This window comes from Delphinapterus leucas, chromosome 2 (assembly GCF_059928025.1).
Source record: "Delphinapterus leucas isolate spDelLeu-1000000601 "Yukka" chromosome 2, BTC_Dleu_Yukka2, whole genome shotgun sequence".
NCBI lineage: Eukaryota > Metazoa > Chordata > Mammalia > Artiodactyla > Monodontidae > Delphinapterus > Delphinapterus leucas.
In genome coordinates, this window is record NC_143130.1 from 176710876 (window position 1) to 176738577 (window position 27702).

Genomic DNA, 27702 nt, shown 5'->3' on the forward strand with positions numbered 1-27702 from the left:
GAGTCTGAGCGGGTTGTCTCTGGTCTCTCCTCGACAGTGCACGTTCGAAGGCTGCGGGAAACGCTTTTCACTGGACTTCAATTTGCGCACACATGTGCGAATCCATACCGGAGACAGGCCCTATGTGTGCCCCTTCGACGGTTGTAATAAGAAGTTTGCTCAGTCGACTAACCTGAAATCTCACATCTTAACACATGCTAAGGCCAAAAACAACCAGTGAGAAGAAGAGAGAGAAGACCCTTCTCAGCCTCGGGAAGCATCTTCCAGGAGTGTGATTGGGAATAAATATGCCTCTCCTTTGTATATTGTTTCTAGAAAAGAATTTTAAAAATGAATCCTACATACCCAAGGGACATGTTTTGATAAAGTAGTAAAAATTAAAAAAAAAAAAACTTTAATAAGATGACATTGCTAAGATGCTCTATCTTGCTCTGTAATCTCGTTTCAAAAACACGGTGTTTTTGTAAAGTGTGGTCCCAACAGGAGGACAATTCATGAACTTCGCATCAAAAGACAATTCTTTATACAACAGTGCTAAAAATGGGACTTCTTTTCACACTCTTATAAATATGAAGCTCACCTGTTGCTTACAATTTTTTAATTTTGTATTTTCCAAGTGTGCATATTGTACACTTTTTGGGGATATGCTTAGTAATGCTATGTGTGATTTTTCTGGAGGTTGATAACTTTGCTTGCAGTAGATTTTCTTTAAAAGAATGGGCAGTTACATGCATACTTCAAAAGTATTTTCCTGTAAAAAAAAAAAAGTTATATAGGTTTTGTTTGCTATCTTAATTTTGGTTGTATTCTTTGATGTTAACACATTTTGTATAATTGTATCGTATAGCTGTATTGAATCATGTAGTATCAAAATATTAGATGTGATTTAATAGTGTTAATCAATTTAAACCCATTTTAGTCACTTTTTTTTTTCCGAAAAATACTGCCAGATGCTGATGTTCAGTGTAATTTCTTTGCCTGTTCAGTTACAGAAAGTGGTGCTCAGTCGTAGAATGTATTGTACCTTTTAACACCTGATGTGTACATCCCGTGTAACAGAAAGGGCAACAATAAAATAGCAATCCTACAGAAAGAATATGGCAGAAAAAGATCTGTAAGCACAGTCTTATTTCCTTTCGTTGTCCAGAATAATTATAATTCTTGAGCCTCCCAGAAATTGGAAGTTAAATAAAGCAACTCAAGTTTCCTTTATTTTGCACTCAATTATAGTGACTTGTGATTAAAGCGATGCATGGATATTTTAATACTTCCCATGTGTACTGAATTCTGAGAGAGTAGGTAACAGGCATCCCGAGTTAAGGAACTACCTCAGAGTACCCCACACCAGGCCCGTTGGTAATAGGATTTTGATTTTAGCTCCCCCAGCAAACGTGTGACCGAAGCAGTTTGTGCTACCCTGGCCTGTGTGTGTTCTCAAGGTAAGGTGTTACCTGGCAGGGGACGCGAGCAGAGGGGAGACCAGGCATTTCCATTGCTCAGGCCGCCTTCAGGGCAACTCCCGCAGGTCCTGGCTTGTCTAACAGGAAACGCTTATGGTTATTGGCTATTTGGTTTGAGAGCCTTGGTTCCTCCATCTAGTGGAATCTTTCAACGCTAGCACATTGTAGCAGTTGAGCGCCAGTAGCTTACTTTTGTGCTTCTAAATAAATGGATACTGAGTGCAGATTGGCAAGGTGATTCGGTTATTAAGAAAACTGTACTCAATGAGTACTTTACCTCTCACATTGTGACCTCTTAAATGTACGATTATAATTTTTGGATTTTACTTCGAGTCAAATATCAAACTCATGAGACTATTTTATAAACTGCCATGATACAGCAAAATCCCATTTATTCAAAATGCAAACATACTGTGTGTCTTTGTGCTGTATGCTTGACTCTGCAAAGTAATTGACGGACTAGCTAATACCAGAGATTCAGGTACAAGACGTCCAGGACATCATCAGGTCAAAAACAGAGCCCTGTCTCTTACAGCTTCTCCATTGGTCCTATACAGGAGGATTGGTGACCTAATGACAGTGACCCTGTGGCCCTCCGGAATTTTGAAGTGCCTTCTGAATCATAGATGAAAAATTTAACTTGAGACACTTTTTTCTATTTGTTCAGAATCTGTTATCCATTGAGTAGTTTGATGGAACTGAGTTAATCAGAAGACCCCAGCTGTTCTCTGGGTAAGCCAGGCTTTGCTGTATCTGGCAGTCAGGAGAGAGGTAAGCCCATGGCAGAGGTCCCCTTCAAAGCTGAGCGTCCCAGTGCGAACCTGTGGTTCTTTGACTAGACCTGGGGCAGAGGCCTCCACCACCGCCTGTGGTGTCAGTGCCCGTGCTTCCCTCCCCACCCCACCATCGGGTGAGCAGTCCCCCGGTGGCTGCGTTAGGCATCTGGAGCTGCATCACCCTCACCCAGCATTGTGCCACACTGGAGCCTGGTCCTGGCACCGTCCTCAGGACTCCTGCCCAAGGGCCCACGGCAAGACAGACTTGGGCTGTGGGGAAGTCTCCCCGGCAGCCCCGAGAGCCATGTCATGACCTACAGAAGCCAGGCTCCTGAGTTGGAGGGAGGTCCCTCTTCCTCTGTGCCTTGACCCCTTGGGGGATACCTTTGGTCATCTCTTCTGTCCCTTTCTGTCTCTGAGTGGAATAGCCATCGCTCCCCTTGACTCTTTTCTCTGTTCACGTGTTTGCTCTCAATCTGCAGTTAATTTGTGAAAGGCATTTCATTGGGCATTTGAGGAAAATTTAATGCCCAAGCTCCTCATTGACATAGCACTCTCAACACCAGTAGTGTAGGAAACTCATAAATGAGCAGCAGCTTACAGAGTAGGGGTAGTTCTCCTTGGGTATAACATACCCATTTTGCTCGTGGTTAGAATTTATAATTTTGGTAAAGATGTAATTTACTAAAATTTAAAATCATGTTCTCACAGTGAGTCAATTGTCTTGAGGATTAATCTGATTTATAAGTAATACTGATAGACATATTTTCTTACATCTGAGCTGAAATAAATGCATGTTTCTAGCATATATAAAAACTCCAGAGGATAAGTTTACATTTAACAAGATGTTGTTTTCTATTTTTGGATTTATTATTTTCCCCTTTTTTTGGTGGTAGGGGTTTAGGGGGAAGCATAATATTTGTATAAAGAACTGTCACCCCAGCGTGACATTTATTTTCCAAGGTGACATTGAGCTCTCTGTTGGTTTCATATGGTGTTTGTGTGCTGTGCGCCTAGGTTCAAGGCCTGCGGATTTGAGGAAAATCAAAGTTGTTCTTGTGTTTTTTTTTTTTATTTGGTTTTCACGTACATTCTTTTAAATGTCGATTATTTTGCTAAATTTGAGTAAAGCGAGACCCGTTGGATAGTACCCTGGACGCCTGATGGTGTTGCTGAGTTCTGGTTTGTTTCTTCATGATCTGTGAGACCCTTCATTCAGCAGGGCGCCTGTAGAGACCGCGGCTCTGTCTGAGCAGCTGTTGAAGCTCCTTCAGGAGGTTTACTGCTGCCGGCGCTGCTTAGCCAGGCTTACCTACTGTACCTTAACCTCAGGATCGGTTTCTGTGGCGCAGGGAGCCCTGGTCTCTCTACGTTTTTGAGTTGGAACCCTGATAATCCACCCGCACAACAGCTACAGGCAGAGAACACGGATCCCTTCTTGTGTCTGGTTCTTCTGGTTTGGGATCGGCATGCTTAGTAAGGCCACGTTGCTAATCCTCAGTTCCTTCTATATTCTTGACATCTGACCACCAGCAAAAGCCAGGACCCCAGAGGGCGGAGCAGTGGCGAGAGCTGAAGCGGTTCGTGGGCGTCCGCTGGACGCCGGGGCCGCACCGCGAGGCTCCCTCTCCCTGCCCCCCCCCTCCCGCCCGCCCCGTGCCTGCCACTGGATGGCCTTGACCCTGGCCTCCCGGGCACCTGACTGCAGAGCCCCTTGCCCTGGCTCCCGTTGGCAGCGGTGCAAGTGCAGCACATCGTCAGAGCTCAGACCCGGCAGGTCCAGGCAGGTGTGTTCCACCCTAACTTTGACCCCAAGAGGTTGAGGAGGAGGCGCGACCCCCCAAGCTGTGCTTCCTCGCAGCCGAGGTCGCGCGCTCCACAGTCTGCTCCTCCACTTAACAGAGGGTGGCCTCGGGGTCCCTCGCGCCTGCGCAGAAGCACTTGACTGCGTGGCTGGCTAGGTCTCCTGCACCGCAGCTTCCTGACCTTTATGGGCCTTGACTGTCACTGCCCGGACTGTGCGGACTGTGGTGCGGACTGTGCTCGGGTTCCCTGGTTGCCTGAAGGCCTGTAAGTACGGGCCCTTCAGAGCCACGGCAGCAGGCAGGAGGGGCGGGCCCTCCACGAGTGGGCGTGTCCTGCCAAAGGCTTCCGGTGTCTGTGCTCATGCCCGAGTGGTCTCCGGAGGGCCGGAGAGGATGTTTGCTGGAGCTGGGGCTGGATGGAGACCTGATGGGAGGGGGGGGGGCGTGCGGTTGGCACACTTCATGCGCTCCCATTGGGAAACCCGGAAGTGATAGAACGTTGGCGTTAGGTCAGCAGGCAAATCAAAATTCCCACAGGTTGGTCACCCGGGCCCCCAGGTCTTCAGCCAGCATTCGGGGAGTCCGCAGAGGAAGGTGGGTGTGGTGACATCACATTCATCTAAAGCGCGATGATTGGTTTTCCACAAAGTGGCAGGTTTGATCAAATTGACTGCTTTTCGTTCAAGGCACTCAGACGCCGTAAGAAACAGCCTTGGGATGTCATAGGGAGGGGGCCAGTCGCTGTGCTGTATTCTGTTTGCTGCTCTATCTGGGGGCTGCACGATGTCTGCATACAGTATGGAGGGGGAAAGGGCATCAGTACCAAACAATAACCTTTATTTCTACAACATCCAAAACTGGTATGAGGCTCTGTTATCTACAGATGGTGATTGGTTAAACTATTTTCATAGAACAATTCTGTTTTTATTCACTTTCTGGTAACTTCTGTAGGCCCTGGTTCAAGGACTTAGCATTGCGTCTCATGTACATCTTTTTCTTAAATGTTCTTTGCCATTTCTGGAATTGTCCTTGGTTTTTCCTTAGCTCATAGGTCATAGATGCAGAAATATTATAGTATTTAAGGCATCCGCATCAAATGGCTTTGCATCCAGAAAAACATTTAACAATAACTCAGTTTGAAGCACCAAGCATGTGTAACATGGCTCTATAAACTATAATAAACGCATAATATTGTTAAGCTTTTTAACGCCTGTGCTTCTTGTTTGTTCCTCAACCTCTAAGCCACCTCTTTCCTGAGTTTCATTACACAGTGCAACTGGCCGTAAGCTCCCGCTTGGTCTGCGGCTGCCTCAGCTGCCCGGGGCAGATCCTTGTGGGTTTCCCTCTGGCACAGGAATGGGAACCCCTAGGATTCAATCTTTCTCGTGTTAAGAAATGCTTTCATAACATAACCTCAACTCCAAGATGGACTAATGGGCCAGAAGGAGTTTAAAATGAGAACCTCACCCGCTTTTCTTTTCTTTTCTTTTCTTTTTTTTTTTTTTTTTTTTTAAGAATTCAGAACCTTTAAGACCCAGAGCATGGTTTCAGGCCGTAGTAAACAGCAACATTATTATAACTTGTCGTTTTTCTTTTTTGGGTTTTTTCTTGGCCATGTGGCATGTGGGATCCTAGTTCCCAGACCAGGGGTCGAACCTGTGCCCCGTGCAGTGGAAGCGTGGAGTCTTAACCACTGGACCGCCAGGGAAGTCCCTTCACCTAATTTTTTTTTTTTTTTTGCTGTACGCGGGCCTCTCACTGTCGTGGCCTCTTCTGTTGCGGAGCACAGGCTCCGGACGCGCAGGCTCAGCGGCCATGGCTCACGGGCCCAGCCGCTCCGCGGCATGTGGGATCTTCCCGGACCGGGGCACGAACCCGTGTCCCCTGCATCGGCAGGCGGACTCTCAAGCACTGCGCCACCAGGGAAGCCCTCACCTACTTTTTAGAGGGCACAGCCAAATGAAATTCTCATGCACTTGGGTCCATGACCCTCACTCAGTGTTAGTTCTGGAAGCTTCTGTGCCAAAAAGAAAAGCTTACTAAAACTGAGATAGACTCTTTAACACTTGGTAAATATACTGAGAACTAGATAGGATTTAGGGACTGGGGAACGAAATACTCCCCCACCCTCACCCAGCTAGGCTCCTGTGGCTGATGTACTGCAGATCAAGGCTTATTGTTACCCCTTAATTCATGTGACTTTACCTCCTCTTTGCTAATGATGGAGGGGCTGCTGACAGAACGTGGCTGAGGGGGCATGTCCACGTGAGGCCCAGACTGCTGAGTGAAGGGCCAAGGTCGAGCTGAGCCGAGGAGCAGCCATGGTGAAAAACTGTGCGCATCTTCAGGTGTGAGATGGGAAGGACCTCGGATCGTTGAGGGCTTTGGCGTTGCTTCCTGTGGGCACCCCCAGATAACAGCGAGACCAGTGTCCCTCCTTTGCACGTGCCTGTACCTCCACCTGGCGAAAATACCATTTGTTGAGAGCTGTGCCCAGGACCGTGCCCGGCATTGTGAACACCCTTTCAGTCATTCCTCCAAACTGCTCTTGGAGGAATTCCACAGATCACCCCGTGCCATGGATGAGGGGCACTGGTGAAGGTTAGGGCAGCCGCAAGTCAAAACCCAGGCTACCTGGCTCCCAGCGGCACTCTGTTTGCCCCAGAACCCTCAGCCTGAGTTCATCTCCAACCCCCTTTCAAAGAAGCCCTGGTCCCTGTCTGTGGTGGACGCCATGGCCTCTGGGCTCCCAGCTAGGCAGCCTCTCTGGCTCTTAGAAGAGAGCATCTCCTGGTCCTGGATCTGGCTCTCCAGGACTCCCACTGCCAGCAGTGTTTCAGCTCCTAGATCTGGCCCCTGCGGCCTGCCGTCACTGCCCTGCCAGGCTCCAGCGTGGGAGCTGTCACCGCACCGGAACCTCCAGTGACTCCCTGCTTGTACCCGGTAAAACCCGAAGCCCCAGCCCCGACCTACTTTCCCAGCCTCTTGCCTCCCTCTTGGAGGTTTTCATTTCCAAAGCTTCCCTGTCCTTGAATTGCCAGGTTTATTCATTCCGCTGAGCACCAATGATGTGTCACGCCCTGTTTCAGGTGCTGATGGAACCGCACTAACTAAGGGTACTAGGATTACATCTAGTAGAGGAGATGGCAAGAGATGATAAAAGATAAGTATGGGGGGGTGCTGTGAAAGAAAAGAGAGGAAGGGGCTGGGGAGGGAGGGCAGCCTCAGGGCAGGAGGCCCCAAGGAAGGGCGTGCTTGCCTGGCTGGAAGCGACCTGCAAGCTGCCTCTTTTCCGTCGCCTTCTGCAACGTGTTGCTTATGTACTGGATCCCCCGAGTGTCCCCGGAGCTGGTGGCCAGAGACCCCCTCCAGCTCTGCCCACCACTCCCCCGCACCCCAGGCTCTGCCATGGCGAGTTCAGGCTCTGGTCCCAGGTCCCACGCTGGCTCGCACCTCCGGCTTTGGAGCAGCTCGGCCGTGGGGGGGCCGCGGGTGGGGCGGGGGTCGCGTCCGGGCTGGTGGGGACAGGTGCGCGCGTGCGCGGCGTTGAGGTGCCAGGACCCCGGAAGCCAGCTCCCCTGGAGACGCCTGGCCGTTTCGGGAGCCCGAGTGCCGTGGGAAGCTTAGGGGCCCTCCGCCTCGGCACCCCATGGCCCCCATGCCCGCCGCGGGCCAGGGGGAGGGGACACGGTGGTTGGAAAGGCCTTGGCATTCGACCAACACGAAGGGCACATGACCTTGGGCCTGTTGACCTTGGGCCTCAGGAGCTTCGTCTTCCTGGATGGAAGATGGGAGGCCTGCTCCACCGTGAGGGGCCGGCAGGGGGACCAGGGGCCAGCCTCGGAGTCCAGGAGGAGGAGGCACCCGCCCTCCAGGGACCAAAGGCAGGAGGGGAGTGGGCGCTCGGCTGGCCCCCAGGAGAGGCCGGGAGGGCGGTCGGGGGGGCGTCGGGGGGTCATCTGAGCGGGCCTGGGGCTGGGAGGGCTCGTGGCACACGCCCAGACCAGGGAGAGGGCGGTGCCTCCCCGTGGAGGGTGGGGCAGGGGGAGCAGCGGCCCCAGGAGGCCTGGCCACCTCGGCTGAAGTCAGGACCTGTATCGGGAGGGTGGGAGACGCTGAGGCTTCAGTGAGGGGGGCGTGGGAGCCCCCCAGGCCAGCGCTGCTTTGTCTCCGTCACCCTCCTTCCGTGGGCCAGGGGCTGGGCTGCTCATCTTCCCTGCCCCCCAGCCCCGCTCTGCTGCAGTCACCCCCTTCTAGTGCCAGGCCACGGGCTCCCCACCACCCCTGGTGACCTCAGCATTTGTCCTAGGATGGCCCACCCCCGTCTGGCCTGTCTGTTCCTTGGCTTCTTCCTCCTGATGACCCCAGCCCTGAATGCCACTGCCATGGCTGCCCCCAAATTGCCTTGTCTTCACTGACACCCGCCCCCTCCAGTCTGTCCCTGGGCGTCCTGCTCTCTGATTGCCACTCCTGCCTCAGCCTGCAGGCTGCCAGCAGATCACCCGTCGCCATTCGGCCACTCAGCCCCATGTCCCGGCTTCACTCTCCTGCATCCTTGCCTTCCCTCCCTCTGCATAGGCTCAGCTCCCAGCAGCCTTAGCTAGTGTGCCCTGGTCACGGTGGACACTGCCTCCCCCACGGAGCCCGGGTGGGTGCCATGAGGTCAGGGTCTGGGTACCAACGCAGCAAGGGAGTTGAGACCAAGGCTCACACAGAGTGGGTGCTGGCCTGTCCCAGGCTCCTCTGCTACTCGAACTGCCACTCCAACCGCAGAACTTGACGAGTCGGCCGCCAGGAGTCGGTGGGGCGGGTAGGGTGGGAGCCCGGGCTGATCCTGGTTCTTGTGAAGCTCCCGCCGGTGGGTGGAGGACGGCCGGTCGCCGTGAGGGCTGTGGGCCCACAGGGCCTGGGGCTCTGGCCTTGTGACCCTGGACAGGGCCCCCCGCCCCCCACCGGTGTCCTCTGTTGGGCTCTTGGGAGTATTAAAGGGTGTGTGTGTGCAAAGGGCTGATCCGTCGTTCCTGCAGTCACAGGAGCCCGCCCCCCATGGGGGAGCCATGAAGGCCCCAGCTCTGTGTGGGGCGAGGGGCTTTTGACCAGGAGAATTGATTACGTCAGTGAAGGCGGGCCAGGTCGGGCCAGTGAGGACGGTGTCAGGAGGAGGGGCATGCTTTGTTCACTCCCTGTGCCTGGGGCCCAAAGGGATAAAAAAGGAAAAGGAGAGAGGCGTGAAGGGGCACGGGGAAGAGGACACACTTCCCCACGGCCGGCCTCCCGTGCTGCAGAAATCGGGGAAAACGGTTGGTGGGTTGACTCGGGGTTTCCCTCAAACTGCATGGGGGCTTCACCTGTCTCCCTTCATTCCCCAGTGGCCCTGCCCACCTGCCACTGGCACCCTCCCTTCCCAGCCTGGAACTGCCCTTTGGCTCAGATGCCCCCACCCAGGCTTGCCTCCTCTTGCCCAGTATAGCCCACTCACCTCACAGCCTCCTGGGGGGGGTCTTTAAGGCATGACCCAGATCACCCCCCACCCCGGGCAAATCCTGCCAGCTCCTTACCGGGTCGTGATGCATTTGGCTACAAATGACAGAGAAACCAAGGAAGAGTGTGTGACTGGCCTTCCCCAGGCCAAGCTGGTTCAGTGGCCCACCAAGGCCACGGGGCCAGCTCTATCCCCACTGCACCTGCAGGCATCCTGTCCCCATTTCATCAGTAAAAGGGGGCAGGGTCAGAGGGCAAGGGATGTGTCACAGCTGCGTGTGTCCCTTTCACAAAGCTTTCTCAGAAGCCCCAGCCACAGCTTTCATCTCACTGGCAGGATCTGGGACCCATGGCCACCTCTAGCTGCAAGGGAGTCTGGAATGGTGTTTTTTTTGTTTGTTTGTTTGTTTGTTTTTCTGGACACACTGAAGCACAGAACAAACTGGGATTCTAGGTACCTGGGAGCGTCTGCCACGCCACCCTTCCTTCCCGTCCTCCCTCCCAGGCCTTGGCTAAATCTGCCCCCTCAGCTCCAGCCTCACTGTCCCTCTGTGGCCTGGTCAGCTGTTGTCCTTCCTCCAAGACTGTTCAGCTGTCCCCATCTATTTACTGTCCCAAGCGTAGCTGAAAGAATAAAGTAAGGAATGCTCACCCGATGAAAGGCCATGCAACTGTTCACAAAAACATGGCCAACTGGAACACACTGATAAGGAAAGGTGTCTGCTGTGGGTTGAATTGAGTCCCCTGAACAGATGTGTTGAGGTTCTTAACCCAGGTGCCTGTGAATGTGACCTTATTTGTAAACGGTCTTTGCAGGTGTTATTAGTTAGGTCATCCAGGAGTAGGTGGGCCCTTAAGCCAACGCCTGGTGTCCTTATAAAAAGAGAAGACGGAATTCCCTGGCCGTCCAGTGGTTAGGATGCCCGCTTTCACTGCTGGGGGCCCAGGTTCAATCCCTGGTTGGGGAACTAAGATCCTGCAAGCCGTGCAGTTCCGGGGTGGGGCTGGGGAGAGAAGACGGAGACCCACAGGGGAAAAGGGCACATGAAGACAGAGGCAGACACTGGAGGAGCAATGTGCTTACAAGCCAAGGATTGCTGGCCACCAGGTGCTGGAAGAGGCCAGGAAAGATTCTCCCTCAGAACCTCCAGAAGGAACCAACACTGCTGACACCTGAATTTCACACTTCTGGCCTCCAGAACTTAAGAGGATAAATGTCTGTTGTTTTAGCCACACAATCTGTGGGCCGTTGTTATGGCAGCCCTGGGAAACTGCTACAATCTCCAAGATAATTGTCAACTGAAAAAAGCAAAGAACAGAACGGTCAGTACCTGGGCCGTGCTTTGCGGGAGCGTGGATGTTCCCACGTGCTGGGACTCGCCTGGGATGTGCCGGGAGGGGTGCACGGCTGGGAGGAGGCGGGGACCCGGTTTTTCTCTTCGCAGCATAGCCTGGGTTCCGTTTGCATTTTTTACTTTGTACCATGTTAATATAGTATTCATTGCAAATAAAACAAGTAAAAATTCAAATCAGGGAGAAAATAAAATGTCAAAAAAAATCCACACAAACCCTACACCTCTCCCAACCCCTCCTCCCGCCTGAGTTTTTGGTAACGGTTAACCATCGCAGCATGGATGGGAGTGGGGGACCCTGGGCTTTAGCAATTGCCTGGTTTCTTTCAGAGGGAAGAGAAGTGAGAGAGAGGCCAGAGGAACCTCACGGGGGAAGGAGCTGCTGCCTGGGACCCGGGGGTCAGGGGGAACACCGCTGGGTTAACAGAGCCTGTGACGTGTCTGAGGACACCCTGCCCGGGGTCACCAGCCAGCCCCTTCCCACCCTCCTGTCCCCGGAAGCTGCAGACAAGCCTGACGTCACAGGCTGATGCTGGGGATTCAACGGGGTGTGAAGGCACAGGAGAGCTGGCCCCCTCCTGGAGCGGAAGCTGGGCCCTCTCTCCTGCCCTCCTCTGCAGGCGGGCGGGGGCTTCTGGCTCAGCAGTTGGAAGGAGAGTCCAGGCTGGTAGCTGTGGAGACTCAGCGTGTCCAGGATTGACTGCAGGAGGCTGGGCAGAAGTGGGGGTGGGCAGACATGAAGACACTCCTTTGGCAAGCGAGGCTTCCTCCAGTAAGCCCTCTCGGACCACTTAGGTTGGGCTAGGTCTAACCTCAGAGGGACAGGTCCATTCGCCCTTCAGAGCTCCACTCAGACCTCCCCTCCTCCGGGAGGCCGAGTCTGGCCTCAGCTAGTGTCCCCTGAGCCCTCCCACCTCAGTACTTGCAGAGAGCTCCTAGCACAGGCCGCCTGCCCTGCCCAGCGGGAGGATGGGCGGGAACCAGGCCTCCCATCACCCGGTCACAACAGTCACGGAGGAGCGCTTGCTGCCCGGCTGAGACTGTGCTCAGCATGTTTGTGAGCTGTACTCCCTTAATCCTCACGCCTCCATTAGCCCCATCTTGTAGATGAGGAAACCGAGGGTCTGGAGGTACCCCGTAGCTGGCCCAGGTCAGGCAGACCACCACCATGCTGGCCCCTCTGACTCCAGTGTCGGGGTGGGACCGAGACCTCTTCCTCTATGATACACAAAGCCCCGCTGTCTTAAAAAAACAAAGAACACTTTATTCCCTTGGTGGTTTCTGTACAACAATGATGCCACGTGTACAAGGTGGGAGTCCTGTCCTTCCTTGAGCACAGCCTGCCTCCTGGGAGGGTTTATCACTTTGCCCAAGAGGCTGAGCGCCACTCGGGGCAAAGGAGGCCACAGTCACCTCCAACTTGTGCAGAAGCATCCTCCTCCCCGCCCATTCTCACGGCCATGATGCACTGGATGCGCCCGGGCTGCCCTGAGCTCACACCACAGCCCCGCTTCTAGTGACAGCCCCTGGAGCGTGGGCTCAGATGCCCTTCGGCCTGGAAGGGCCCAAACTGGCGGTACCTGTGCCCACTTACAGGCCCTGCGATGATTCACAGGGACACGAAGCATTGAGGTTGCCTGGGAAAGACACCATTTCCTGGGGAACCCTGGTATTGGTTCCTGGCCGTTGGTAGTGGGCCAGAGCCCCAGACATCCGCTGACACACGTCCCCATTTTACAGATGGGCAGCCTGAAAGCCCAGAGGGTGAAAAGACTTCTCCTTGCCATGGCTGTATTTACCTGTTGAGATCTCCCCTCCCGCTGACCTGTGCCCACTCCCCCACCCCGGCCCCTAGGCCAATACGGAGCTTCCAGAAGGTCTCATGGCTTCTTAGTGGTCCCCCAGATTACCCTCCAGTGGGAGCGTCAGGGGTAAGGGTATTCCCAGCCTTGCCACATGGAGAAGCTGGGGTGCACTAGCAGAGGATTCAGCTCTATGACACCAGGAGCCCCTGAGCTGCCTCTCTGTCCCTAACACAGACTGGACAGGTGGCCAAGAAGTGTCCCGAGAGCTCCGCCAGGTGGAGGATTTGCAGCGTTACCGAGTCGCTGGCAAGCTCATGGGTGGGTCATCAGAGACCCCATGGTGGTGTGGCTGGGATCCCAGGAAAGGGCTGGCGTGTTTCTAGAAGACTCCAAGTTAACAGTGCCAGGCTGGGCGCCGCAGGGGCATCATCTCTGAGCTTCCTGACTGTACAACGTGGGCATGAGGATCCCCATTTCACAGAGGAGAAAACCGAGGATGTCAAATTTGTGGCCAGGGTCACCCAGCTTGGGCGTGGAATTCAAGCCAGGTCTGATGGAGTCCACAGCCCACGGGGTCTGGGAGTCCGGTGCAGGGCAGTCGGCGTCGGGGGCCCAATTTATGTCTAGGCTGCGTTTTGGAAAAGCGGCCTCGGGAGAGGTCGGGCCCTCGGGTGCCGGGGGCCCCGGGTGTCACAGGCTGGAGGGCTGGGCTAAGGCGGGCCCCCCCGGGGCGGCGGGCACGGCATCGCCCTCGGGCCGGGCCTCCTCGCCGCGCGCGTAGCTGAGCACCACGGTGACGGTGGCGAAGGTGGCGGCGTTGACGGGGAAGGCGCGCAGCAGCGTGGAGGCCAGCCCGCGCGTGAAGACGCGCCAGCCCTCGGCGCGGTAGCTCTGGCGCACGCAGTCAAGGATGCCCCGGTAGCGTGGGGCGCCCCGCAGCCCGTCAGCCTGCAGCCGCGACTTGACCACGTCCAAGGGGTAGGTGGAGAGCCAGGACGCGATGCCCGACGTGCCGCCCGCCAGCAGCAGCTTGGGCACCAGCAGGCGGTCGCCCGGCTCGCAGCCCAGCGCGCGTGTCAGCGTGTCGTAGGTGAGGAAGTAGACGCCGAAGCTGGGGGTCTCGCGCAGCAGCGTGGACACCATGCCCCGGTTGACGCCGCGCAGGCCCTCCCGCCGGTAGACCTGCGCCAGGCAGTCCAGGGGCCCGCGGTAGGTGCGGGCCGGCCCCGCCTCCTGCAGCTGCAGCCGCGTCTTGGCCAGCTCCATGGGGCAGCAGATGACACACTGGATGGCGCCCGCCGCCGCGCCCGCCAGGAACTGGTTCAGCGGCGAGTCCCGGCCCAGGGCCCGGAGGGTGTTGCCCTGCACGCCGAACACCAGCGCGTTGATGAAGGTGAGCCCCAGGAGGGGCGAGCCCAGGCCGCGGTACAGGCCCAGCACCTGCGGGGCGCACAGAGACGCATCAGGGGCGTTCCCGCTTGGAGTCTGGGGTTGCCCAAGCCCACCTCTCCAGGGACCCTCCACGCAGCTGGCGGCTGCCCCGGCCCACCCTAGCGGTACACGAGGATCAAGCAGAATTTTAGTAGAACCGAAGCCCTCAATCTGAGAGGCCTGGGCACTTGCACCCTGCCATTCGCAAAGCCCAGATTTGCCCGACAGTTGCCCCGACGCCTCTTCTTCCAGCTCTGTGGTCTGCAGACGGCAGCATCCCAGAGGCTGGTTCCCCGCCACACCCCCACCGGCCCCAGGCCACTCACGCCTTCCTGCTTGATGATGGCTTGGAAGCAGTGCACGGTCCCTTGGTACTGGGGCTTCTCCATGCTCTGGACCTGGAGCCGCACCTGGAAGGAGGGCCCGGTGAAAGGCGGGCTAGTGGAGCCAGGACGCCCAGCTCCCCGGGGCCAGCACTCGGGACACCCGGGGAGGCGCTCTCTCCAGGAGGCCCGAGGCCAGACCCAGAAGGCAGGGAGCCAGGGAGCTTTCTGTGGCTTTAGGAGTTCCAGGGTGGGGCAGGGCTGGGTGTCTGTGCCTCTTCAGGGAAGGCTATCAGCGGGCAGTCACAGGGACAGCCAGCTGCAGAGGGGCAGGGGTCCTCAAGACCCCGGCTTCACTATCTCTGCGCCGTGTAGTGACAGTGGGGCATGAGACATCTCTCGAGACCTCCCCACCCTCCCGGTAGCAAATCGTGGCCGACGCCAAAGGGGCTCAGGATCTAACATGCCACCACGCACTCCCTTCATCAGGGGCTGGCAGCGCGCAATGGGCACTGAAAGTGAGGAGCCTCGGGCCTCGCGGGCCTTCCGCTTGGTTTCTGCCAGTGCCCCCCGGTGAGGGCAGTGGGCATGAGTTAGTAAAGCGGTGACAGGAGAGCAGCTGGCAGCCTCCTTGGGGACCGTGTCAGCAACTCTGGGGCCTGGGGGATCAGGCTGCACTGCCCTTGGAGCCCAGCGGGCCAGAACCTCACTGTGAAAGCGTTCTTTGTTGACCGAGAGCTTATCTCTGTCCTTGATACGCAGGCCCCACAGTGCAGAGCAGAAGCACATTTCCTGAACTCCGAATCCGTGTCACGCGGGTCGGGGTGAGCTAGGTTAGGTCCCATTCCGGGAGCTGGTCTCCGGCTCTGACTCAGAGATTATCACCATTACAGGCATAATCACTGGCTGAAGTGGGTTCGGTCACTCCCATTTCAAAGGTGGGAAGACAGGCTCAGAGATGTTTTGCAACTCGGTCAGGCTGTCCACTCCAGGGACCTGAGTGGCTGCGTTGGTCGGGGCCAGGGTGGGGTAGGGGTGCTGGCGAGTGCACTTACAGGAAATGTTTTGTAAGGAAGAAAAGAATATACCATCTCGGCACACGAGGACCTCAGCCAAGAGCTGGCAGCCACTGCTCTGAGGGGCAGCTGACCACCGAGGGCACCCTGCGACGTTCACCCCAGCACCCCTCCCTGCCCTGGCTGCCAGCTCAGAGGAGAGAAGCACAACCACTCGATGAGCTTGGAGAACATATTAACACCACGAGCTCTGTCTCAGGTTGTTTTCTGTGATGGGAGGCTCTTCATTTTCCCTTCAATGTTCCGGGGTCTCTGGGGGACTGTCTCTTCCTCCTGTGGTCCCCCGACACTGACACCAAGAGGGCTGTGTCAGCAGACATGATCTGAAACGGAGCTGTTCCCTCCGAGGCTGGACTTTCAGATGCCTCGGGGGAGTCTTTTAAGTCTTGACAGGATGTCATTTGAGGACCGAGGGACCCACCCCTGGAAAAGCGGTCATTCGCACACAAGCCCCGGAGGCTCCCAGCTCCCCGACGGGGCTGGGAGACCCCACGTGAAGACTCCCTGATCCAGAGGAGGCTGATTTCTCTCAGCCAGCCCCCAGGGCTCCCACCCCAGGATCTGGGCTGGGCCCAAACTCACCTCACACCCTCCCTGTCCCTAGCTGGGGAGAGATCTCTGGGGCATGGGGGGTGGGGAGGGGCGTGGCGTGGAGGGGTACAGGCCCAGGGTCTGACTGGGGGGGGCAGGGAGGGGGGAACGACAGAGAAGAGAAGCGTTGGGTTCACCTGGTCTGTACTTACTAGCGCTCTCCGGGGTGAGGCTTAACGCTCATCTACAAAGTTACATTTTGCTATGGATGGAGACAGCCCCTAGCTCAGAAAGTAAAGGCGGTTAAAGCAACACAAAATTTCAACATCACATCCAGGCAGGGACCCCCGAGGCCAGCCCCCAGCCTCCCCGCCCCCTCCCCTGCCCGGGCCGGCTGTTCCCTGGTGAAAGAGGGCTCAGACACGGTGTCCCTGGTCACACTGTCACATCCAGTGACACAGGACAGAAAATGGCCTTCCCACAGAAACATGTGCGAAGGCGGTGTGTCTGCGGACAGCGGCTGCGGTTCTGGGTGCAACAGAGGAAAACCAAACTTTGGACTCAGATTTTAGCCCCAAAGACCTGGAGGAACAGACTGCCAATGTTGCAGCCATAAGGCAGCGTGGATGTGGCCATGGAGCACGGGTGTCCCTGCACGCATAAGACAGCGTGGATGTGCATGGAGCACGGGTGTCCCTGCGTGCATAAGACAGCGTGGATGGGCGTGGAGCACGGGTGTCCCTGCGCGCAGAAGACAGCATGGATGTGGCCGTGGAGCACGGGTGTCCCTGCGCGCATAAGACAGCGTGGATGGCCGTGGAGCACGGATGTCCCTGCGCGCATAAGACAGCGTGGATGGCCGTGGAACACGGGTGTCCCTGCGCGCATAAGACAGCGTGGATGGGCGTGGAGCACGGGTGTCCCTGCGCGCATAAGACAGCGTGGATGGGCGTGGAGCACGGGTGTCCCTGCGTGCATTCCGGAGCCCAGGCCCGAGTTCATGAGGTTCAAGAGGTAGAACAGACCACAGACGAGAATTAGGATGGTGGCCGCCTGGAAAAGGGGAGGGCGGAGGTGTCAGGAGGGGAGGGGGGCTTCGGGGGGGACCGGCCTCGTTTCTTCTCCCAGGTGTGTGCTTCACGGTGATTCATAGATTCGTACACGGAGCGCGTGTGCACATTTCTCCATGTGTGACACTTCAATTAAAACAACCACCGCGGAGCTATGAAGTAAATCGCACCTTTGCCAAAAGCAAGCAATATATATGGGCCTGTGTACATGTCTGTTTTTTGGTAGAAATCATTAACAAGGTTTGGGGGAAAGGTTACATAAAGGACTGTTGTCTTTTTGTTTTTGCTTTCTTTTTAGTTTATATGTCTCTGTTACGGTGAACATTTTTTATGACCTACATTACTTTTGTAATAGAAAGTCAACGAAAAAAATGTGTATGTACCCGATGATTAAAAAAGCCGTCAAAAAAAAAAATCACGTTTCCCAATTTTCTTTGAGAATGCTTAACTTTTATAATGGAAAACAGTAAAAAAAAAAAAAAAAAGGCCATTGGTGATAGAGCGTTAAATCAAACCAAATGAGTGTCTCTAGAATCAGCACAATTTAATGGTACCTGAGCCCATGGGTGGAACAAGAGTGTCAGTGGTGATTGCTGGGGGTGGGTTTTCTCCCCCTTCCGAATAAAAAGCTTGGCTTTTTTTTTTTTTTTTTAAGAAGGAAACAATGTAAATATTTTAATAAAAACAATCCCACAGCATTTATTGTCATCTGGTAATAACATAAAGGTGAGCAAAACAATACGAATAAATGCTTTAGAACTACACTTCTAACAAAGGACACCTAAAAACACTGTATTGCCTTCTCAACAATTTCTCACTTCACTGATCATCTCTAGTTGGAGACACTCTGGAGCACAGTAATGTTATCTCCTTTCAGCGTGATCCGACTCAGCTGTTTTCTTGACTTTGTTTTAGCACGAATCTCTTCTGCATCATCTAATACGAGGTTCAGATACTCATCAAAACCAGTGATACAGCCCTCTATCTGCATATTCACTTGCTCATAAAGCCACACCTGAATCCCAGATTTTGCAAGCATTGGAAGATAAGATCGATGGGATGCACCCCTGCACCTTCTGCACCTTCCGGCCCCGGCCCTGGTACGCCATGGCGGAAGTTCACAAAGACCACACCACCCCGCACACCAAGAGCTTGGCTTTTTAAAGACAGCTTTGCCCAGATGTGATGCTGGTGGGCCACGGTGGCAAAAACACAGTTCCAAATGGATCTCCTCAAAGCCCACCCTCCGGGTGCCAGGTAAGGTGGGGGGAGAGGGGTGTCCCGGGGGCAGGAACCCAGTGGGGCAGAGGCTCCTGTGCTCAAATTACTGCCGGGGGTGCTGGTCATGGTTCAGAAGGTCCGAGGGAGCTAGAGACGCCAGAGCAAAGTGCCCCCGAGTCTGGCGGGCCTGACTGAGGGGCCGGGGGCGGGGAGCTGCAGAAGGCCTGGCCAGGCCTGGCTGAGTCCTAGCTCAGAGAGGCCTCTGCAAAGCTGGGCTGAAGAAGTGAATCGGAGACACTTCCTGGCTGGATGCAGCTCTGAGAGGCATTCACAACACATGAACACGCGACAGAAACACAGCATGACGTGGACCCTGCTTGGCTGTCCTGGGCTGCTCTGGCCCGTGGGCAGGCTCCGGGGGGTGGCCAGCTGGGCAGACACCGGCAGCCGTGCGGACAGGCTGCCCCAGCACCTCACTCTCCACAGGCCCGTATGGGGGCTCAGGGGCTGCTGAGTGGCCAGAAAGCCTGGCCTTTCCAACTCCTCCCCAAATTCGATGAGTGGCTTGGAAGGAATAAGGAATTCCACGACCTTCGGAACCAGCATTTCACCCAGCACAAACTACACAGTTGAGCACCGGGCCCAAAGGCCTCAGTAATCTTGCCAACCCCTCACTGTGCAGGTCAGAACAGCTGGCCCAGAGGTAAAGTGACTGGCCCACAGTCCCATGACAGATCAGCCGGGCAGGGGGCCCGGAGCTGCACAGGCCCAGGGACAGACTTATTTTTTTTGGCGGGGGGTGGGGTGGGGGGTGGGGGAGACTTTGCTGAGTGGCTTGAGGGATCTGAGTTCCCCGACCAGGGATTGAACCTGGACCCTCAGCAGTGAAAGTGGGGAGTCCTAACTACTGGACCACCAGGGAATTCCCGGGACAGACCTTTTTAAAGTCAGAGCCAGTGCATAAGGCAGGGCCCTCATGCCTGTGCTGGAGAAAATCCCTGCCCTAGTTCACAAGACTTGTTCTCAGCCCAGGAACACCTGGGTTCCTGAAGAAAGAGGAGACAGGGAGTCCTCTCAAACCCACCTAGGGATGACATCCTTGCCTGCGCTCTGCCCTCGCCCCCCTGGGAAGAGATGCCAAGTTCAGTGTTCACAGTGGGACACCAGGTCTGGCCTAGTGCCTGCTGATGGCAGCTCACCAGGCTCCCAGGGGAAGCCCGCAAGGAAGGGTCCTGATGTGGCTATAGCTGAAGGACCAAAAAACCCCAGAAACAGGGGGGAAATCTTATTTGGGAATTTCCAACTGGGTATGCGGACTTCCTTGGTTTCCGTTGAGGTGCCGGAGAACCTGGGGCCCGACGACGTGCCAAGGTGTGGGCTTGCGGAGGGGGAACTGGGCGCCAGCCCCGGGGCCATGCTCTGGAGCCACCAGCACCCTACAGGTGCACACCAGCCCTCGGGAAACGACCGCTCAGTTTCTCAGCCCTGATCACCACGGCTCTGTGAAGATCACAGTCACGGGAAAGGCTGACAAGGTTTGATTTTTCTGTATTTTCTCCCTGAACTTTCTTTCTTTCTTTTTCAGGAAGCTGTCTGGAGGAGTTCTGCATAAAGACGGGGTGGGGGGGTGCCCCTTGCTCTGGGTGGGAGGAAACCTGTCCTTCGGCCCCTCAGTCCCAGCTGGCCAAGCCCCAGAATGGACCTCCAAGTTCAGCCCCAGCTGGGAGACTGCAGGGACAAACCTGGGAGGAAAGGCCGACTTGGCCCGGTGGACAAGCTGCCTCTCACCTGGGCAGCAGGGAGAAGAACCCTGACTCTACCTTCATTCTAGAACCTGTGGGAGGACCTTGGAAGGGCTCCCAAGGTGGTGCCCGGAAAGGGGGGTCCAGCCACCACGACGCTGCAGGCCGCCCTCCAATGTCTGTGCCTCCACGAGGGCCTGAGAATAAAACCTCGACGAGAGACTCACCTTGACCGTGTCAAACGGGTGTCCCACCAGCACACCTGCCACACCTGGAGGGAGAAAGGAGGACGTGTGACCCAGATGCCTCGGAAACCGCAGCGTGGGGCACGGTTCTGGCAAGGACGTGCCTGGCACATCCGGAGAGCCCCTTAATCCTCCGCGTGAGGTTAAGTGAGGGTGACCGCCCCGAGGTCAGGCCAGCACCTGGCCAGCTCAAAGCTGGTGACCCTCCCTCCGCCCTGCTGCTCACTGCAGGTGACAACAGAAGCTCCCCCTTGGGAGGCTGCACACGCCATTTCTAAGATGCTCACGTCACTCCAAATATCTGGCACGGCTGGGGGCTCCAGGGCTCTGGACCTGGGGCCGGCCCCTCGCCCAGATTTGAATTTTCCCTCTGTCATTTACCAGCTGGTCGAGCTCACAAAGAACTCGGTGTCTGAGCATCACTCTCCTCACCTGTACAGGTGTGAACATCAACCTCCCCAGGGCTGCTCCTGGCCCTGAAGTGCTGACCCAGGACCTGAGGCGTTCATGCTTGGTTATGTACCAGTCCAGGACGTGTCCAAATCCAGCCCCCCTCAGAGGACAAAGGCTCCCCCTCCAAATGGCCCACAAGCACCTGTCAGAGTCCTGCGTGCTGCGTGGGTTACAAACATCCCTGTGAATCAGGCAGTCTTGTTACTCTGCTTCATGGAAGAAGTGAGGCTCAGTGAGGTCGGGTAACTGCTGCACTGACTCCCATGCTTTCCTCCCTAGAATTTCATGTGTGTACATCTTACAGTTCTTTTTTTTTGGCTATATTTAAATGTATAATTAAATATAGCAATTAAACAGGCTAACATTTGTTGAGTAACAAACAGTAACGTTTCTACCTTCTGGTTACCGTTCTTAGTTTTGTCCGTGTACCAACTCTCTTTCTTATGTACGTAAAGGAAGGACCATTAGCCCATTTTACAGATGAGGAAACTGAGGCATAGAAAAGTAATATGTCCATGCCACACAGCTAGGTAAGCGGTGGAGCGGAGATCTGGACCCAAACCTTCTGGCCCTGGAGCCGCCCTCCTTAATCACTCAGAGCTAGCTCCCTGTCAGAGCTGGTTAGCATGTTTGTGGATGCCCAGAGTCAACGGGAATTACTACGCTTCTTCATAAATTGAATTTTAAAAAATTTATTTATTACTATTATTATTATTACTTTTTGGCCGCACCGCACAGCATGTGGGATCTTAGTTCCCCGACCAGGGATTGAACCCGTGCTCCCTGCACCGGAAGCGTGGAGTCTTAACCGCTGGACCGCCAGGGAATTCCCCCATAAATTGTATTTTTAATCCTTGTATAATGTCCTCTTCATCTTAATGCTTCGGACTTAAAATCCACTTTGTTTGATATTAGCTTTGCCAATCCTGCTTTGTTTTTGGTCACGTGTGTCTGGTATAGTTTTGTCCAGTTCCTAATTTTCAACCTTGTCTTACTGCTTTGTTTTAGTTGTTCCACAATCTACAGCCTGGTTTTGGTTTCTACTCCGGACTGCAGCAGTCTCAGATTTTGCCAAGACAAGAGATCTGACATGATTCCGTCTTATTTTATGGGCATGATCTATGTACTTCCTTTCCTTTCCACATTTTTGCTGGTTCAGGCAAACTACTATTTATCCCCTTTCTGCTTGCTAATTTCTAAGTTCAGCTAAGAGTTACTTCTGCCTTTGAACACTCATAACCCTTATGTAGAAACAGGGTGAGAACCGTCCCTGCCATGGGGTGAGAGTAGGAGGCTCTCTCTGCCCTCACCCTACCCCCAAGGGGGTTCCCACCCTGCCAGCTTCCACTGATCTACAAACCCCACGGGACTCGGGGCTACCCCATCTCCTCTTCACCTCTCCCGCCATCTCGGGGTCTCTACTCCGATCGTTGGAGCCTTTCTTGACTATGGCCCTCAGTTGTGACACGTGGGAGACATGCCCTCTGAACTCCTGCTTATCTGCAAAATCCGCCTCTTCAATGCCGTTAGGGAAAACGGTCCTGTGCTCTGGTGAGAATTCCGGGCCCAGGCCACTAAGGGCGGCAACGTCCCAGAGTCTTCTGGTTTCCAGTGCAGTTGAGAAATCTGTTGTCAGCGTGTCTGTTCTCCTTTATCAATAACTTATTTATTCTATGAAGAAGCCACTGAGATTTTATCTGTAGATTTCGGGAATGTCACCAGGAGATACCAAGGGTGTGTCTTTTTTCTTTAAAAGAACCCAGCCTGGAACTCCCCCAGCGCAGACTAGCCTTTTCCTGATCAGAGAAAATTTCCTCTATTATCTATTCATCGTCTCCAGACCTTTTTCTCCCTCTGGGACCCCTAACATTCACAGGTGGGTGAAAAGACACCCCAAGCCTGTCTTTCCCCTCGAGACTTCCACCTCTGTGTTTCTGATCTTCGAGACACACTTTGTTTTTATCGCTTGAGATCTACCTTCTTTTTCATTTCATGTTTCAAATTTTCTGAATTTGAAAATCCTAATTCTAGGACCTCCTTTCGTGGGCTGTAACTGGATCTCCTCGGGTTCTGGAAACCTAACACTGCCTGGGGTGTGTTGCCTGGCCTTCCTTCTCTCTCCAGCCGTGCCCCCTGCAGCCAGGCCCAGCTGGGGTGGGGGTCCCCTTCCTGTGGGTGGATGCCCCCGCCTCTGGTCCCAGACTTGCCCAGGTGCCAGCAACAGCCTTCATCAGCCTGTGGGGTGGGAGAGGCACCCCTCAATCCCACCAAGGGCTCCGAGAGCAGGCAGCTGCATTCCTATTTTCTCCCTTGATCTGAGGGCCCTCAGGCGAAGGGCTGGCCCCCCTCACCCTAAACATCTCCATCCACAGAAACAAGAGTCGGCTACGGGCCTGCCTCCATCAGGGCCTCCAGTCCCCCAAATCCTTACCCTTTTAACCTCCCAGTCACCTTGAGAGCCAGGAAGCCTGAGGGCCATCTCCCTGAGAGGGGCCTACAGTCACAGCAGCCAAAGTGGACCGTGTCTCCCAACTCCAAAGCCGGTACCCACTGCCTTACATAAGCTGGCCTTTGAGGGGCAACCCGCATCCCATGACCCTCAAGGGCAGGAGGTGGGACCACTGTCCTGGAGGTGCCTGGCAGAAGAAGTGGTGGGAAGGGGCACCAGGATGACTGACCTGTCCCCCATATGCAGGGTCCCACTGCCTACGGTTGAATTTCTCTCCTCCCATCCATGCCTGTGGCAAGGGGACCCCCATTCAGAGCCCAAGGTCAGACCAGGAACTGACCCGTGGTGGGGGAGTGCAGGCGGGCATTGGGACCCTTCCACCCCGGGAGACCTCAGGGAAGCTGGCAATCAAGGTCCCACCCGCACCTCCCCGGAAAGGCGAGGTTGAACACGTGGCCCACACCCAGCCAATCAGAGGTGACGTACTGTCCTTCCTCCGGGGAATCTAAATCAAGAGGCACCCCAGCTGCGGAAAAGCAGCCTTCGTCTGCCCTGAGCCTCCAGGCCTTGAGGAGCTCAAACCCCAAGGAGCCAGGCAGCCTCTGGGGGCCAGGCCCCAAGGCAGGGGCGCCGCCTGCGCAAGGTTCCTGGACGGCCCCTCTGCTCCAGCCAGACCGTGCCAGGGGCCCGGAAGGCAGGCCTGGGACACAATCCGGTCACTGTCCTGTGGGCCGGCCCCTAGCGCCCGTGAGGCTAGGGGAAGGGAAGAGCTTGGCAGCCTCTCTCCACTTCTGAGGGCCTAGGTTTCTCCTGGGTCAAATATACCAGGAGAGGGTCTCTCCTACCCTTTCCCGTCACCGCTCACACAGTGCGGGAGAAGGTGGGCACCACCAGCCCCAGGCTTCCACCTGGAGCCAGGTAGGGCAGTCGGTTTGGGGGCTGTGGAGTACCTACAGCTCTCCCGGGTGCTGGACCCTGGCCTTGCCCCAACCCTGGGGCCTGGACAGGATCTCTCCCAGGTGGGCTTGGCGAGGATGGGCAGAAGGCATTCCGGGCAGGGTCCTGGGTAAGCAAGAGCCCAGAGGGACTTAACAAGTGTGTCTGGGGGGATGGGCCTGGCCTTAGGAGGAGCGTTCCCAGCCCAATCCCCATGGATCCCAGGACGCCTGCGTGAATACAGAAGGAATCCTGCCCGTCTGGGGAAAGAACCCACACTCCGCCTAGCGGAAAGGGGTTGGAAGGGGTGTTGGCCCTGGGGCTGAGCCACCACTGGGGGTGGGTAGAGAAGGGTCTGGGGCCCAGGAGAAGCCGGCGGCCTGGTGGCAGGACACTCAGGGAGGTCCCTCAAGGGGGACAGGAAGAGCAGAGAGTGGAATGGGGTTGGGGGGATTGAGAGCTGGGTCCACAGAGGCCAACCCCTCCTGTCTCCTCTGGCACCCTGGGCTTGGGAGAAATGCTCCCCAAATTACTGAAAGCTCTGGGGCCTGGAGGCCTGATTGGGTGACCGTCTGGGACACTTCCTGGGCACACCCCCTTCTCCACCAGCCCGCCTCTGGTGCAGAACAGGAAGCTAGCAACGCACTGCTTTAAATGCTAGACGCTCTCCTCTTCCTCCAGGGTGCCCACGGCTGGCAGGTAGCTGAGAGCTTTATTAAAGACAACAGGGGCAGGTGCTGGAGAAGAGAAGCACCTGGTGTCAGAGGCTGGATGGGGCCTGGGGACACCCAGCCAGCAGCCCTCTCCCCGTGAGGCAGAGCCCTGCCACTTCTGTCCACTCTGCTGAATTCCTGGGGGCTAAACCTGGCTCCCAGTGAATACCTGTTGAATAAATTAACTCTACAAGTAAAAGCAGAGAAACTAAAGGCCAGAGAGGCAAGTGCAGAGCCCGACGCCCAACGGTCAGGCCACAGCAGAGCCCGTACAGCACACTGACTCAGGTCCTCCCGGGGACACAGGACCCCAGCGCCACGCCCCGGCTCCGGTGACACGCACGCGTGAGACCAAGGCCTAGCTCGCGCGGCGTGTCAGGCCCACTCTGCCAGCCGGGTGGAGTCTAACCACCAGCAGAACCACGTAGGAAGGGGGCGGGGCGCCACAGCGTGACTCGGTGCCTGGGGTCGTGCCGGCGCCTTTTACGCCATCTCCCTAGGGCGTCGTCCAGTGGCCCCGGCCCCAGCCCCACCCAGACGGCTACGGGAGAGGGGGTAGAGCCAGCTTCAAACTTTTTGGGTCGAGGGAGGGGACCCTGCTCCAGGTGGGCGCGGGCTGGGGGAGGGGGAGAGGGAAATGGGCTCGGGGCCTCGCCGTCCGCTGGCCTCGGGCGAGGAGAGCTGTGGGGCATCCTTCTGGCAGTCCCCTGGCAGCCACGGTACTGTCCCGGAGCGCCAGACCTCTCGTCCGAACGTGCCCTGAAGGACTTAGAAGACACCTGCCCTCGCGGACAGCGTGCTAGGCGCCCTCCCGGCTTGTCGTCAATTCACGCCCACGAGAATCCCGTGAGACAAGAGCACTGTTAACCCATTTTACAGACGAGGAATCCCCAGCCTCAGGGTAAGCCACTGGGCCGAGAGCTCGCAGGTGGGCTGGCCTCCCAGCCCGGATGCCTCGCCCCGGCGGCCCGGCGTTCCCGGCCCCCGCACGCGCCCGGACAGGACCCGCCCGCCTCCTTACCCCCAGCGCATCCAGCCAGAAAGTCGAGCGCCATTGCCGGGTCCTCGGTGAGGCCGCCCTTCCTCCTTGTCCTCTTTCTCTAGCCCCTCGCCGGGCTGGTCGCCGTCGAGGGCTCCCCCTGCCCTGCTGGGCCGGGACTCGGCCTGGCCGCCTCCAGGCACGGAGCACCGCGCAGGCTGGGGTCTGGCGGCGGCGAAGGAGGCTCTGCGCGCGACTCCTCGCCGGGCGCGCGTCCTTCGCTGGCCGGCTCGCTGGCCCTTGCTGTCGCCAGCGCACCGCCCGTGGTCCCTCACCTCGGTCGGCGTGTCCGGCCCCTCGGACCTGCCGGCCGGGCTCGGGCGGAGCGCAGAGCTCAGCCAACGGGCGGGCGAGGCTCGGACAACACCCCGGGCCCTGCGCGCCGCCGCCGCGCTTCATTGGCTGGGCGGACCTGGGGCGGGCGGGGCGGGAGGCACGTAACAGGCAGGCGGGCGGGCGGGGGAGCTGCCGAGGCGCTGCAGACAAAGAATGTGCTTCGTGCGCCCGCCCGCGCCGCCCCGGGCGGGAGAGGAAGCCGGGTGTGTGCTGCTGCGGGAAGGTGGGGCCCGGCCCGGCCGGGGAGCCAACGGCCTGCGCGGCCCAGGAGCTTCCCGGCGTGCGCGATGCGGGTCAGCAGGGCGGGAGGTGGCGTGCGCTCGCTCCGGATTGGGCCTGGGATCCTGGGGCCTGGGTTTAGATCCCGACTCCGCCGCCCAGCCTCAGGGTCCTCGCCTGTATAATGGGGACACGCCGCGGTAACGAACGTGGAAGCGCCAGGACCCTCCAAGGCCTGCAGGCTCGGACACTAATTGTCACACTCCTCGAGCGGCGAAACACCCCCTCGGGGAGTCTTCGCCCCTCCCGTCTGTGCGCCCTCCTGGCGGTGGGCCTGCGGCTTCCGGCCGCCTGGCTCACCTCGGGAGGGGCGAGGAGCGTGGTCAGGCCCTCGCGGGCCCGCACCTGAGCGCGAACTGCGGGAGCCGCGGAAGGTTGTGAGGCGGGGGAGGTTCCTGGACTGGTCCGAGAGCCGCCAGGCGGGAGAGGCCAGATCGCGGCGCGTCCATATCGGCGGCCAGGCGCTGTGTGGCCGGAGGGGACGGTCCTCGAGCCGCGGCTCTGGGAGGCCTGCGGGCCTGGAGAGCCAGGCGGAGGGGAGGGAGGGTGCGAAGGCGAAGTGGGAGGGCGCTGGGCTCCTGTCTACGCGGGTGGCTGGGCGGCGGGGGGTCGGGGGGGGTTAAGTAGGAGCCGAATCTGACGCCGCTCCCCGCCCCTCCCCCCCAGTCCCCGAGATTGGCAGTGGCAAGGGACCCCCTCCCTGCTCCCTGGGGAGGGTCCGAGTCAGAGACTTCCCCCTGCCCTCCTTCCCCCTGCCCTCCTTCCCCAGCGCCTCACGAAGTCCTGATTGGCCGGTTGGGACTGGGCTCGCCTGGACGCTTTCTCCCTCACAATGGGAGTCAGATGACACCTTCAGGCCTTCAGGCCTGCGCCCAACTTCCTTCTTCGTGCTCCTGTGGTCAGGACCACACCTTGCGGTGTGGCAGATCACACAGTTCTTTTATTTGCATTTTACTGTTTCTGAAATCGACACGGGGGTTGCCATGGATATGTATCTCATGGTACTTGGTACTAGGGGGTATATGTCAGGAGTATGTACAATAAGTAGTGAACCCTGGTGATACAGAGGCCACTAGGAATCCAACGGGTGATACAGAGGCCACTAGGAATCCAACGATTATGTGCGGTTTCCTTTTAGTCTTCTTAGAATCTAAATAGAACATTCCGTAAGCAGAGACC

General features: G+C 56.7%; 3 protein-coding genes and 1 pseudogene across 9 annotated transcripts in view; 1 reads left to right on the top strand and 3 right to left on the bottom strand.

The window, feature by feature from the left end:
• Positions 1–5244, top strand: part of YY1 (YY1 transcription factor) — a 30627-nt gene extending 25383 nt beyond the window's left edge. Inside the window, exon 5 of the mRNA XM_022576092.3 lies at positions 38–5244. Coding sequence (XP_022431800.1) covers positions 38–220 — 183 coding nt within the window. The 3' untranslated portion in view covers positions 221–5244. The remainder of the gene's footprint in view (positions 1–37) is intronic.
• LOC111176081 (uncharacterized) lies at positions 4720–11997 on the bottom strand. 4 transcript variants are annotated; one of them, XM_089908203.1, is made up of 5 exons: positions 10175–11997; positions 9600–9618; positions 8753–9230; positions 6247–8133; positions 4720–4828 (listed from the first exon to the last, which is right to left on the bottom strand). In XM_089908203.1, exons 3-4 carry the CDS (start codon positions 9098–9100, stop codon positions 7459–7461), a joined length of 1023 nt encoding a protein of 340 aa, XP_089764329.1. In that variant the 5' UTR covers positions 9101–9230; positions 9600–9618; positions 10175–11997; the 3' UTR covers positions 4720–4828; positions 6247–7458. The 4 variants fall into 4 exon arrangements, with proteins under 4 accessions (XP_089764329.1, XP_089764327.1, XP_089764328.1 ...); XM_089908201.1 differs by having other exon boundaries at positions 8753–10301; positions 10854–11997; XM_089908202.1 differs by having other exon boundaries at positions 8753–9320; positions 9521–11997.
• Positions 11998–12113: 116 nt separating this feature from the next.
• On the bottom strand, positions 12114–27139 carry SLC25A29 (solute carrier family 25 member 29). Of its 4 annotated transcripts, XM_089908204.1 has the most exons (6): positions 26824–27139; positions 25891–26640; positions 20914–24893; positions 20301–20344; positions 14437–14520; positions 12114–14119 (listed from the first exon to the last, which is right to left on the bottom strand). In XM_089908204.1, the coding sequence occupies exons 3-6, from the start codon at positions 20948–20950 to the stop codon at positions 13370–13372; spliced, it is 915 nt and encodes a 304-aa protein (XP_089764330.1). In that variant the 5' UTR covers positions 20951–24893; positions 25891–26640; positions 26824–27139; the 3' UTR covers positions 12114–13369. The 4 variants fall into 4 exon arrangements, with proteins under 4 accessions (XP_089764330.1, XP_089764332.1, XP_089764331.1 ...); XM_089908206.1 differs by lacking the exon at positions 20914–24893 and having other exon boundaries at positions 26824–27136; XM_089908205.1 differs by lacking the exons at positions 25891–26640; positions 26824–27139 and having other exon boundaries at positions 20914–25875.
• On the bottom strand, positions 16982–18331 carry LOC149750360 (small nuclear ribonucleoprotein E pseudogene; annotated as a pseudogene).
• Positions 27140–27702: the final 563 nt, after the last annotated feature.